The 14,377-nt window shown below is 42.6% G+C and overlaps 1 protein-coding gene across 3 annotated transcripts; it reads left to right on the top strand.

The window, feature by feature from the left end:
* Positions 1 to 7,668: 7,668 nt before the first annotated feature.
* Positions 7,669 to 13,326, top strand: EFCAB9 (EF-hand calcium binding domain 9). 3 transcript variants are annotated; one of them, XM_059878846.1, is made up of 4 exons: positions 7,669 to 7,875; positions 11,003 to 11,151; positions 11,951 to 12,127; positions 13,101 to 13,326. In XM_059878846.1, exons 1-4 carry the CDS (start codon positions 7,728 to 7,730, stop codon positions 13,293 to 13,295), a joined length of 669 nt encoding a protein of 222 aa, XP_059734829.1. In that variant the 5' UTR covers positions 7,669 to 7,727; the 3' UTR covers positions 13,296 to 13,326. The 3 variants fall into 3 exon arrangements, with proteins under 3 accessions (XP_059734829.1, XP_010814999.3, XP_059734830.1); XM_010816697.4 differs by having other exon boundaries at positions 7,670 to 7,863; XM_059878847.1 differs by lacking the exon at positions 7,669 to 7,875 and adding an exon at positions 9,233 to 9,403.
* Positions 13,327 to 14,377: the final 1,051 nt, after the last annotated feature.

Consider the following 14,377-nt stretch of genomic DNA (forward strand, 5'->3'; position numbering starts at 1 on the left):
TCTTGGTCATAATTATATTTATACACATACCATTGACTTTGACGGCAAATTTCACACTTTACATAGACTTTTATGTCTATGTGCACAAACCAAAGCACCCATACTTTTCTTGTGCTGTCTCTATCTGGTTTTAAAATGAGAACATTTATTATTTTTTTTTAATTTTATGTAACAATTTAAGATAGGAATTATCTGTTCATTGTAAGTTTGATACAAAACCTGGTTTTAAATTTGCAAATCTCTACTTCTTAATTAGAGTTGGAGCATGTCTTCATAAGTTTGTTAGATGTTTGCATTTCAGGTTCTTTTCTGGTTCATATTTCTGGTTCATATTCTTTGCCCATTTTCCTATTAGATTTCCTTTCTCACTTTTTGACTGTAAGATTTTAAAAAAATAGTCTCTTACTGAGTACAGATGTCTTTCCAATGTATCATATATCTGTTAACTTTCCAATGACTTTTGTTGAGCAAGAATGCTTAATACTGATGTCATTGAATTTTTTTGTCTTAAAAAATTTTTTAAGTCAACTTCATTGAGGTTTTTATATTTAATAAAACGAGTTCAAAGTTTTGACAAATATATACGCCCATGTAACCATCACCATGGGCTCCCCAGGTGGTGCTGGTGGTAAAGAACCCACTGCCAGTGCAGAAGATATGAGACTCGGGTTCAATCCCTGGACCAGGAAGACTTCCCTGGAAGAGGGCGTGGCAGCCCACTCCAGTATTCTTGCCTGGGGAATCCCATGGACAGAGGAGCCTGGCTACAGTCCATAGTGTCACAAACAGTCGGACGTAACTGAAGCGACTTAGCATGCAACCATCACCAGAGTCAAGGTACAGAACTTTCCCCTCATCTCAGGAAATTCTTTTCCTTGATCATAAATTAATCCCCACTCACCATCCTCACCCCAGGCAACCACTAATCTGTTTTCTGTCACCATATACTGGAAATGTCTTTCCTAGTTCATCAGATGAATGGAACCATATGGTAGTGCTCTTTTAAGTTTGGTTTCTTTTCACTCAGCATAATATTTTGAAATTCATCATGTTGTTATATGTATTTGTGGTTCATTCTTCCTAAATGTTGAGTAGTATTCCAGTGTATGGATATACCACAATTTGTTTATCCATTCAGCTGTTGATGGACATTTGCAGTCTTATGTTATCATGAATAAAGATGCTACAAATGCTTATGAGGTTTTGCATGGATATGTATTTTCATTTTCCTAGATGCGCTTAGGAGTGCAATTGCTGGATCATACCCTAAGTATATGGTTAACTTCATAAGAGAGTATTCAAGTATTTTACAAAGGATTGTATCACTTTCAGTTCAGTTCAGTTCAGTTCAGTCGCTCAGTCGTGTCCGACTCTTTGCGACCCCATGAATCACAGCACGCCAGGCCTCCCTGTCCATCACCAACTCCCAAAGTTTACTCAAACTCACATCCATCGAGTCGGTGATGCCATCCAGCCATCTCATCCTCTGTCATCCCCTTCTCCTCCTGCCCCCAATCCCTCCCAGCATCAGAGTCTTTTCCAATGAGTCAACTCTTCGCATGAGGTGGCCAAAGTACTGGAGTTTCAGCTTTAGCCTCATTCCTTCCAAAGAACACCCAAGACCGATCTCCTTCAGAATGGGCTGGTTGGATCTTCTTGCAGTCCAAGGGACTCTCAAGAGTCTTCTCCAACATCACAGTTCAAAAGCATCAGTTCTTCGGTGCTCAGCTTTCTTCACGGTCCAACTCTCACATCCATACATGACCACTGAAAAAACCATAGCCTTGACTAGACGGACCTTTGTTGGCAAAGTAATGTCTCTGCTTTTAAATATGCTATCTAGGTTGGTCATAACTTTCCTTCCAAGGAGTAAGTGTCTTTTAATTTCATGGCTGCAATCACCATCTACAGTGATTTTGGAGCCCAAAATATAAGTCTGCCACTGTTTCCACTGTTTCCCCATCTATTTCCCATGAAGTGATGGGACTAGATGATCTTAGTTTTCTGAATGTTGAGCTTTAAGCCAACTTTTTCACTCTCCTGTTTCACTTTCATCAAGTACGTTCCCACAAATGATACTGCTCCAATCATATTGATATCATCAGTTCTTAAAACTCTAGCCATTCCAGTGAATATGTAATGGTACCTTACTCTAAGGTTTTGCCCTCAAGACGTTTGCAAAATCCTAAAGTACATGGGAAAGAGGCCATGAAACCAAACAGAAAGCCAATAGGCTCATAAACTAAAAGGCTAAGGAGAGCCTTGTGGTCTCCAAATAAATTTTTCCATAAAATGGTACTATGGCTCTTTGGAGAAGTGCTTTCTAGATCTAAGACAGGAAATGTTTATCCTTACATCAGTATCTGTGCTCTGTCTTGAAAAAGAAAGTACAGACGGCAAATATGCACGTGTAAATGTGCTTCACATCATTAGTCATCAGGGAAATGCAGATAAAAACCAGCCTATCCATTTGAGTAGGCTAAGTTATGCTGCAGTAAAGCCTTCACACAATTCGGATGGATTTCTTACTGACTGTACAGAAAACTACAAAGAATGCCGCATCTATCCTCGTGAGAAAAAAAGATGGATGCACTACAAAACTTTTCTTGAGAATATCAGAGGACTGAGGTCACGAGGCAACCAAGGAAACTGAAAGCCAAAAAGAACAAGCGAGGAGAGAGGGCACCCCACTATGGAACCTTTGGCAGAACACGACTGAAGACGGCAGTGGCCACACAAGTGGTAGAGAAGAAAGTAACTAAAGCTTGAGCAAATCATTAGAGGCAAAGTGTGGGCTACTGTGTCAGTGTGGGTTCGCTGGATTTCCTAGATACAAGGCATGATCACATGCATTGGCAAACTCCTTCCCATGTGTCTCCAATGGGTGCTTGTGAGAAGAATTGGGGGCAGGGCAGCAGACTGGAGAGTTCCGATTCTTGCTGAGGCAGGAGTAAGGGAGGAGGTTGGTGGCTGCCAGGAGATGAGTATAAGGTCTCATCTACTTCCTCAGAAGTAGCAAAATCCTTCAAAGCAATAGCTTTCTGCTGCTGGGAGAGGACAATCTGTCACTCTCAAGCCCCAGATGAAAATCCATCGTTCTCACCTCCCAGGGCAAGGGAAGATCCTCTATCTTTTTGTGTAGTCACTGAGGAACTCAGGCTAATAGGGAACCATCATCTATTTTTAAATTTTTTTTTATAGGGGTAACTTTGGTTATGACCAACCTAGACAGCATATTAAAAAGCAGAGGCATTACTTTAGCAACAAAGGTCCATCTAGTCAAAGTTATGGTTTTTCCAGTAGCCATGGATGGATGTGAGAGTTGGACTAAAAAGAAAAGCTGAATGCCAAAGAGCTGATGCTTTTGAACCGTGATGTTGGAGAAGACTCTTGAGAGTCCCTTGGACTGCAAGGAGATCCAACCAGTCCATCCTAAAGGAAATCAGTCCTGAATATTCATTGGAAGGACTGATGCTGAAGCTGAAGCTCCAATACTTTGGCTACCTGATGCGAAGAACTGACTCCTTGGAAAAGACCCTGATGCTGGGAAAGATTGAGAGCAGGAGGAGAAGGGGACAACAGAGGATGAGATGGTTGGATGGCATCACCATTACTCAACTCAACAGACATGAGTTTGAATAAACTTCGGGAGTTAGTGATGGACAGGGAGGCCTGCTGTGCTGCAGTCCATGGGGTCGCAGAGTCAGACACAACTGAGCAACTGAACTGAACTTTGGTTTATAACATTAAATAAGTTTCATATGTACAACATTATATTCCTATTCTGTGTACACACAGCATGCTCAGGGCACCATCATCTTGAATGTTACTGGTTACTATGGCATTGGAAAAGACAGTTAGTTCTGATATTTTGGGAATTGTTTGTTACAGTACTACAGTAGTTAGCAGTCCTTACCCTAATTAACACACTGGGAAAACGCAGTTAAATTTTACACCATTTTTTCTCCCGTCCTCTAGCAGCAACAGATCTTCCCCTATATAGCTCCTGGTGAGTTCTGACGGCACCCACAGCTAGCTTCTTCATATGACATTATTTTTAGCATTTTTTTACAGTGAATATTCATTTAGATCTACTCACACATATTCAATTTCTGGTACTTCTCCTTCCTCCCTGAATGTCTGTGTTTTCATAAGGGATTATTTTTCTGTGTTTGAAGAGTTCCCTTATGGGTGTTAATTTTCTCAGTTTTTGTGTGTATGGGTTTATTTTGTTAGTTCCTTCCTTCTGTCATAATTATATTGCACTTAAATTTTATCATTTTGGGGACCTCTCTGGTGGTCCAGGGGAGAAGGCAGTGGCACCCCACTCCAGTCCTGTTCCCTGGAAAATCCCATGGATGGAGGAGTCTGGTAGGCTGCAGTCCATGGGGTCGCACAGAGTCGGACACAACTGAAGCGACTTAGTAGTAGTAGTAGCTGGTGGTCCAGTGGTTAAGACTCCACGCTGCCAAGGCACAGGGGCACAGGTTCCATCCCTGGTCCCAGAACTAGGATCCCACATGCCGTGTGCCATGGCCAAAAGATAAATAATCATACTAAATTATATCATTTTTAAAGCCTTTAAAAAAATTTATGTATTTATTTGGTAGTGCTGGGTCTTAGCTGTTGCATGCAGGATCTTCAGCTCCTTGCAGCATGCGGAATCTTTAGCTGTTGTATGCAAATGAGTTTCAGTGTGTGGGATCAAGTTCCCTGACCAGGGCTTGAACCCAGGCCCCTGCACTGAGAGCGTGGAGTGTTAGCCAGTAGACGGTCAGGGAACTCCCTGCAGTTCTGACACTGTTATCACTTCACTCCACGTTGTTTACTTGGATTGACCCACGCATTCTTACTACTTCGTTGCTCTGTGTTCCTTCTTACATCTTGGATTTTCTCTCTGTGATCATTCTCTTATTATTTTAAGTTGATCCTTTATAATTTCTTTTGGGAGAGTCCGTTAGTGATCATTGTTAGTTGTTTGGGGTTTTTGTCTGTTTGTTTTTGCCTGAATACAGCTTTATCTCATCCTGTTTTTTTTTTTCTTTTCACTATAGAAAATTTCAAACATATTCAAAGTAGAAGGAATAGTGTAAGGTAGTACTAGTATATACTCATCAGTCATTTCATGTTCGAACAACCCTAGTATATGTATACGATTACCCATGAGCCTGAGTCATTTTGAAGCACATTCCAGCATCTTATCATTTTGTCTTTTTAAACAACCTCATCTGTTGTCACTTCTAATATTATATCCAATCAGTGTTCGTAGTTCTCCATCATCTCATGCTTTTTGGTAAGTTGTTTGTTTTTGTGGGTTTTCAAATGCACAATCTATATTAATAAGGGTCCTAATATGTCCATACACTGTAATTGGTGCGATCTGAAAGACTAATTAAACTGTTAGTCTATAGATCCCTCTTCCATCTCTTTTTCTTTTCTTGTAAGTTTTTACTGAAGCAGCGGAGTCCTTTTCTTTTAGAGCCTTCCGCAGTCTGGGCTTTGTTCATTGTGTCCCAACAGTGCCATTTAACATGGACCTCTGCTGTCTTCTCTATTTCCCTGATTTATATTTTCTGTAAAATGGTCAAATTCAGGTTTGATTTTTCTCCTCATTCTTTTGAGAAAGTAAAATTCACATAATATAAAATTAGCTATTTTAAAGCACACAGACACTTCCCCGGTGGTCCAGTGGTTAAGAATCCACCTGCCAGTGCAGGGGACACGGGTTCCATCCCTGGTCCAGGAAGATCCCACATGCCGAGGAGCAACCAAGCCCGTGTGCCACAACTACTGAGCCAGCACACCCTAGAGCCCATGCTCCGCAGCAAGAGAAGGCACCCCAATGAGGAGTCCACGCACCCAACCAGAGAGGGGCCCTGCTCGCCGCAGCTAGAGAAAGCCCATGCAGCAACGATGACCCAGTGCAGCCAAAAATAAGTATTTTAATTTTTAAAAGTGTACAATTCAGCGGCACTTAGGACACTGACAGTGCTACTCATCTATCACCTCTTCGGGTTTGAAACGTTTTCATCAGCCCACTGGGAATCCAGAAGCTGTCACTTCCCGTTACCCTCCCCCCCCAGCTCCTGGCAGTGGCTGATCTGCTTTTCTATGACTTTGCTTCTTCTGGATACTTAATATAAATGGAATCATATAACATGTGACTTTCTGGGCTCGGCTTCTTTCACTTACCATAAGGTTCATCTACATTGTAACATGTATCCTTCCCTTTCATGACAGAATGATATTTCGCTGTATGAATGTACTACGTTTCATTTGTCATCAGTTTATGAACATTGGGTTGTTTTCACTGTTTGCCTATTGTGAATAGTGCTGTTACAAACATTTTGTACAAGTGTTTATTTGAATACTTTTCATTTCTTTTGGATATATTATCTAGGAGTGAAATTGCTAGGTCATATGGCATGGGGTTGAAAAGAATCAGACACGACTGAGTGATTAACGCTAAAAATAATGGTAATTTCATGTTTAACTTTTTAAGGAACTTCCCTTCAGTCTTGAAAGATGATTTTACTGAAATCATCTTTTTTCTTGAAACCATAATTTTAGTTGGCTAGATTGTTTTTACACATTGAAACATAATTCTGTTATGTTTTGGTTTCCATGTTGTGAAGAAGTGGATTGTTAATCATCAGTCCTTTGAAAGTAATCTTTCTTCTCTGATTGCCTTTAAAATCTTTGTCTTTGGTAGAATATAGTTGCACTCTGATGTGTACAGATATGTATTTCTTCTTATTTCAGCTACTTAGGACTTCAAGGTTTTGAGAAGCAATATTGCATGGCTAAAAAGCAGTGATTATTGGCAGGCTATCTGGGTTCACATGCTGACTTCACCATTAACTAGCCTATTAACATTAGGAAAATTACTTAACTTTTCTGAGCTGGTTTCTTTTTTTAAGTTTTAATTGATGTATTTGATGTACAGTATTATATAACTTACAGGTATACAACATAGTGGTCCACAATTTTTAAAGGTTAGATTCTATTTACAGTCATTATAAAATATTGGCTAGGGAATTCCCTGGTGGTTCTGTGGATAGGAGTCTATGCTTTCACTACTAAGGGCGCAAGTTCAATCCCTGGTTAGAGAACTGAGATCCTGCAAGCTGTGAGGCAAAGCCAAATATATATATATGTATATTATGTATGTATATAGACATGTAACATATAATATATCCTCCTTGTATAATATATCCTTGTAGCTTATTTTATACACAGCAGTTTGTGCCTTGAGCCTGTTTCTTAATCTGTAAAATAGGTATAATAATCTCTGCCTCTTAGGATTCTATGACTAGTCTGCAGACTAAATGAGTTAGTATATTAACACACTTAGAACAGTGCCTGGCGTGTAGTTACGTAGCTGTTCACTTTGATAACGATAATGAGCACAGTCTGTGGATGGGTGTCTTTCACTGACTTTGGAAAATTCTCATTTTTTATTTTTGGCTACCCTGCTTGGCTTGTGGGATCATAGTTCCCCGACCAGGGATTGAACCCGGGCCTCCAAAGTGAAAGCGCCGAGTCCTCACCACTGGTCAGCCAGGGGAATTGCCGCAATTTTAAATTTTTATTGACTGCTTCCTGTGATGTCTGACCTAGGAAGATCTTTACTACCTGAGCTTTTCTCCACCCAACATTCTAGTTCTGAGGCAGAATTCTCTGTTCTACTTCAGGTTGCCAGAGTCTTCGGCTTAAAGGGCTCCATAATGAAACTGAAGCAGGGATCGTTTCTGTGGTACCTTTACCTGGACAAACTGTACTGCTTATTATCCGTGAGGAATGTGAAGGCCTTGGTGGAGTATTTTCACCTTCTTGACGTGCACCACAAGAAAACCTTGAATGGTCAGTACTTCCGTAAGTGCTTCTTCTGGTCATGACTTGGTTTTTAATGAATGTGCAGGAGAACTTACAGAGCCAGAAACTAGTTCATTAACATAGGTATTACATCTTCGAAACGAAGCACAGAGAGACCCCGCCAGCTGAGACTTGATGGCAGTTCAGTGAAGCAGATAAAACAACAAGCTTTGGGATTAGATCTTGGTTCCACGCGTTATTCCTTGGTGACTTGCACAATGTCATCATCCTCTAAGTCTAATTTTCTTCATCCATAAGTGAGGCTTCTAATAATGGAGTCCACCTCATGGTTGGAAAAGAAAGATAACGAGGGACTTCCCTGGCAGTGCAGTGGTTAAGTCTCTGCACTTCCACTTCACAGGGCGTGGGTTCAGTCCTGTTTGGGAGCTCAGATGCTTCATGCTGCATGGTGCAGCCAAAAAAAAAGGTGATGAGATTAGATAACATACGGAAAGTGCTTAGCACAGTGCTCGGCAGGCTCTAAGGGTTTAATGTGTTTGTTACTGTTACAGCTATTCCTTGCGGCCGACCCCTCTCAGGCCTTAACCCTCAAGAGTCCCTTAGCAAAACTTGTCCATAGACTGGGAGAATTGAGTCAGATGATCGGCAAGCTCCCTTCTAATTCTTGGTACTTGTGATTGAAAAGTGTTGATGAGCTCAACCCTGCTGCTGAGTGCACAACACTTTAGGGCTTTCTGTTTGTTTGGCAATTTCTCTCTCTTTAGACCTGGATAGGGCTTCCCAGGTGGCGCTAGTGGTGAAGAGCTCACCTGCCACTGCAGGAGCTGCAAGAGATGTGGGTTTGATCCCTGGATCGGGAAGATACCCTGGAGAAGGGAATGACTAACTACTCCAGTATTCTTGCCTAGAGAATCCCATGGACAGAGGAGCCTGGTGGGCTACAGTCCATGGGGTCACTGAGAGTCAGACAGGACTGAAGAGACTTAGCATAAATAAGGTATCCTATTCACTCATTGTAACCTGAGGGAGAGAAGTATCATTTATCAACAAGGAGTTTCTTCCATAAAATTTTTTTCAAGAGTTCATTCAATCCTTATAAAATAATAAAGATACCTTCATTTATTCATACTTTCATGCCTCAGATTTATACACAGCATGTCACCAAATCTTCCCAATAACCCAGTCCTAGATAAGACAACTGTAGGGCACCTTGATGTAAACAGAAAAGCTGGCCCCAAAACCCAAGGGTTTCTAACTCTAAAGCCCATAGTCTCACCAGCGTTGGCTGAGCAGTCTGATCTCCCTGGTAACTAAGTCGCTCCCCGCTGATGCAACACCTGAGAGATGAAGTCATACTCGGGTCTTCTGGTCACCAAGGGACCGGATGGTGACCTGGAGGAAGGCACAGGCTTGAGCTTTGCCTGCCAGGGATGTGGTGACATCGAACCCTAGATGCTTGGCCTGGAGTCGGCCGACTGAATAATAGTATCTGTTGATTAGCTACTGAGCCTTACTGTAAAGCAATCCTCACGAGGCAAGGACACAGGCATCAGCATGTCTGCACATGGTGTGTTCCCAAGTGCTCACACCTGGTGGGACGTGGGAAACCCTCAGATCATGACACTGTGTTAACTGATTCATTGTACCCTTAGCCCACTTCAGCCAGGACTCCAAACCACCCAGACATGCTTTACAGATGTAGTGGAGCCATGTCTCGTGCAGGAGACACAAGACAACTAATGTAATTAATGTGTATGTGTGCGTGCTCAGTTGCTCAGTCGTGTCTGACTCTTTGCGATCCCATGGACTGTAGGCCACCGGGCTCCTCTGTCCATGAAATTTTTCATGCAACCATACTGGAGTGGGTTGCCATGCCCTCCTCTAGGAGATCTTCCGACCGAACATGGGTCTCTTGCGTCTCCTGCATTGGCATGTGGGTTCTTTAGGGCTTTAACACTTCAGGGCTTTTTCGTTTGTTCATTTGTCTTTTGATTTTTTTCTCTTTTAGGACTGGGTATAAATAAGGTAGGGCTTCCCAGGTGGTGCCAGTGGTAAGAAACCCACCTGCCAATGCAGGAGCTGCAAGAGATGTGGGTTTAAAGCCCTCTGTAATCAGTGGGCAAGAAGAAATCACATGTAGACAAAGTTACACTTGAGAATCTCTGAAATCTTACGGGTGATCTGTACATACAACCTGTACAGCCATATACCACTGTGTGAACACATCACCATGTTTGTTTCTTCCATCTAACATCCCCCAAGACAGATGATGAGTGAGTGGAATTTCAGGCAAAAACCTTCCCTGTCCTTTAAATTACAGTGTGTTTTTTTTTTTCCCCTCCGATTGCATATGACTGCAGATGCATTAACTAATGTGCAAAAGATACAGCTTCACTGTAGAAAGAGCAAGGCTGTGGAGTCAGATGGACCACATATGAACTCCAGCTCTGCCACTCCAAGTGTGGTCCACAGAGCAGCAGAGGCCACATCACTTGGGAGCTTGTTAAGATGCAGACTCAGTAGTCCCAAGCCAGTTTCTAATCACAACCGCTGTGTTTACAAGATCCCCAAGTGACTGGTATGCCCATTACAGCTCGAGAAGCCCCAAGCCTAGTTATCACCCAAAGCTTATTGTAAAAGGCTCTGTAGCTGCCTGGGTTCCGAGACATGCAGCACTTAGAGTGCCCAGCACCTAAGGTGCCTGATGCTAGCTCCTTTCCCCAGTCAAAAGTATTTACGTTACGTAAGCATGAGGCACAGTGATACTTTTATAGAAGAGGAATGATTTTTAAATTTCTCTTTTTAATTCTCTCAAGTGAATGACCCAGGTGAAATGTCAGCTTTTCCAAGAGCATGTCCTAGGTCCCCAGTGAGAACTAAGCTCTTCTATGTACTAGGAGCACTTTGAGCCTTTTATTGGTTATGTATGCACATCGGTCTGTTCCATCGAGCACATGAGCTGCACTCAGGAACCAAGCCCTGTCCACTCCCCTTCTTCACAAGTCCAGGCGCAGTGGAATGTGTAGTGGCAAAGCCAGAAACAAAGTATTATCGTTTCTATTGCCGCGTCAACAAGCTTCCAACAGGACCACCATTTTGGTGGCCCCCAGATGTCGAACATTCTAGAACTGTTTCAGAATAACCTGTCTCATCTCCCTGCTGACAGATGTGCTGTTTTACCACTTCCTTCATCATGTGACTGACTTGACAAGGAACCAGATCACAGTTGTGTTCAACATGCTGGACTGGAACGCGGTGGGCGAGATTGGTTTTGACCAGTTCTACATGCTGGTGTGCATACTGCTGGCACAAGAGGCAAGTAGCCAGCCAGGCTCTGGGGCCGAGGGGGCAGAGCTCAGCGGCTGCCACCATGTCGCTAACGGCGGCGCCAAATTAAGAGTGCGGCACAAGTTTTCTTCTTTTCACTGGAAACAGGAAGAAGAAACAGGGAGAGTACTACTTTTGGTTCCTAAATGGTCCATCTATAACCTAGGAGTTTCGAAGGGTTACCCAGCTTCCCTCCCACTTTGCCTTTATACAGAACAAATCTCATCCTGTCACATCTCTCCTTGGCATGCCCTTCCTTGCTTGCCCCTTCTAGCTGGTGGGTCTTAAATAATCACCAGTAATCCCAGTTGCCTCTCTTCCTCAGTGATCCCTTTCCTCAGAGAATATTCTGAAGGGGATGAATGAGCAAGACAAGACCTGCTTGTCTTTGGGTACCCATCTCACCTTGCACACACTCCTAGAGTGTATTCACCTCTTTCCCTTTCCTTAAGGAAAGGCACCTCATGTCTTCATCATTTTATCGCCAGCGCTGACATTTTCTTACGTAGATTTTCACTGAACACAAGGAAATGCATTCTACTAATGAGAGTTCCATCTAGCAGAACTAATCACTACAGATAGCATCAGTTCCCCTTGAGGGCAGATGCTGAAGCAGGATCTGATACACTGACCACAGCACCCTTCCGGCCCTGAGCTGCTATGATTCTGCCCTTTGCTTTTAGCTCTCTAGGGAGTGGACTAGTGAATAGATGAGTCTTGATGTAACAAGTTTAGAAAGTAGCACCGACAATACTATTCCTTTCCTTATGTTTTTCTCTCAAAACAGAACCATTTGGAAGAGCAATTTATCTTCCGCCATTCCCGGCCTGTTTTTGAGTTGCTTGACCTGGATGGGGAGCTGAAAATTGGCCCAGACCACTTGCACATGTACAACTTTCTCTTTAATATTAAAAAGCAGCAACTCAGAGACCTCTACTATAACTTCGACATCACAGGTGACCGCGTAAGTGCAGGTCCCTAGCATGTGGCCTGGCAGTGTGCGTGCTCAGTCGTGTCCAACTCTTTGTGACCCCCTGGACTGTAGCTCACCAGGCTCCTCCATCCCTAGGATTTTCCAGGGAGCGGTCACCATTCCCTCCTCTAGAGAAGGATCTTCCTGACCCAGGGAGCGAACCTGGATCTCCTGCATTGGCAGGTAGACTCCTTACCCCTGAGCCACCTGGGAGGCTGTGGCCTGGCAGCCCCTCTGTCCAGAGCTAGAGGGCTGTGTCCTCTGCCTACAGTGGGACAGGGAAGGAGGAGGGAAGGAGAAACCTGCTGGAGCACTCTGTGCTGTGATCACCTGCTGTAATCCCAGTCACGGTACAGGGATCACAGAAAACCTGAGATGGACAGGCCTGTGGAAGACAGGGTTGTAACTGCTACATCATATAATGTGGATATAAAATTACAGAAGTTTAGAGAAGGAAATTCTGTTGGAAGTTTAGTTGAAAGAAGGAACTATTTTAATATGGCAGGAATTGGTCTTAAGAGGAAGGGTTATAGATTTTAATAAGTAGAAACAAAGAAATTCTTAGATGGGAACACATGAGTTAATCCCAAGAGAAAACAGTGCATACCTATTTCAAGTCCATTCGGTGAACAGCCTAGTCCAAGTCCATGCTGACTAGCAAGTGAGAGCTAAAGTCTAAGCTTTAAACAGATGGACCGCACTGTGAAGCAGCTCAGATGGCAGCCTGAACATGTGTGGACTTGAGGCAGCAGAAGTAAGAAAGTGGCCCTGGTGCCCTCTGAGCCCACAGTAGGCTGTCTCTGGCTCTAGACCACAAGCAGACAGGGATCAGTCCTCATTACTGGGCCTCTTTAATCAAGTTTCCAAGGTTTTAAATGAGAAGTGACTACAATCCTGCTCCCATCTGAAACAAAGTATCAAATCCCTTCTGAAATAACTTTCCTTTTTTCCTCCCCAACACAAGCTTCTTAATTACAAGGAATTTAAGCTGTTTACTATCTTCTCCATGGACAAGTATCAGGAGAGTCAAAAAGCAGAGAAAGAGAAGAAGAAAGAGAAAGCTGTACTCAAAAAGAAACTGTCACAAGTGAATGAGAGCCAGAGAGAGAGTCTTCTTGGAATACAACCATTTGAAAGTATAAGTAATTACAATTGTTAACAGGTCTTAAAAATAAACTTAGAACATCAAAGTGAGTATCTCTGATTTTTACACATGAGGGTTGAGTGTTCTTCAACCCACAGATTCTTAACCTTATTAACCTTGAGGCCTCACATGACTCATAGTCATGTAATCACTTCTCTTTTTTGACATGTCCCAGTTCTGCTGTTGCTTTTCAGACCAATCCTGTCTACCAGGTCCCTGTGTATCAATTACCAGCTCTTCCTGGAGCTAAGCAGTTGGAAGACGATGCTTTCCTAAGATTTGCCACAAGTAGTCCAATACTTTCAGAATTCTATTCTCCCAATCCTTAAGGCTAAAAACAAACTTCAGAATGGAAATGCGCCTCCACACGTAAGGAATATTGACTTTTAAGGATATGGGGACTGTGTTCTTCCTAGAACTTGAATTGCTCTTTGATGAGTTAGGTGCTTAAGCAATTATACCAAATCTACTAGGGTATGATAATTATTACATGTCCTTGTATAATTTTAATTTTTTGTGTAAGTAATGCCTTGAATAATTTTTAAGTGCTTTTAGCATGGGACTTGTGAATCCTCCCTACTGGACTGTACTGTGGTATTAAATATTAACTACCATTCAGTAAGTGCTTGCTATGGGTAAGGCATGGGGCTTTAGACACATGGCTTTTTTATCCTCCTAACCCTGTGAACTCTTACCTACCTAAGGTTCTTAATGACTCACAGTGGTAGGACCGGAGTTCAGACTCGAGGTCAGTTAGATGCCTATGCTTAGAACAACTGATCTAACTCACCTCAGTCCTAGCAGATCCTGTTTAAGTTTTAAGCTGACATTTCACTGGCTCAGAAACCCCTTCTGCATAATGGTAATTACCACATCTCCTTCGTCCATAGATTTGAGGGACAAGTTTGGTGACTGGAGGAATGCAGCCCATTTCCTATAAACCAAGGATTTCTTAAGGATACACCACGTAATATAACCGACCACAGCATTCAGAGTACTTAATAATCATCAACATTACTTTGTCAACATGCAACAGACAAGAGTACTGCTTATCAAAGACTGTCATTCATTAAGTCAAAGTTGTAATAACTGAAATC

Source organism: Bos taurus, chromosome 20, assembly GCF_002263795.3.
Source record: "Bos taurus isolate L1 Dominette 01449 registration number 42190680 breed Hereford chromosome 20, ARS-UCD2.0, whole genome shotgun sequence".
Lineage (NCBI taxonomy): Eukaryota > Metazoa > Chordata > Mammalia > Artiodactyla > Bovidae > Bos > Bos taurus.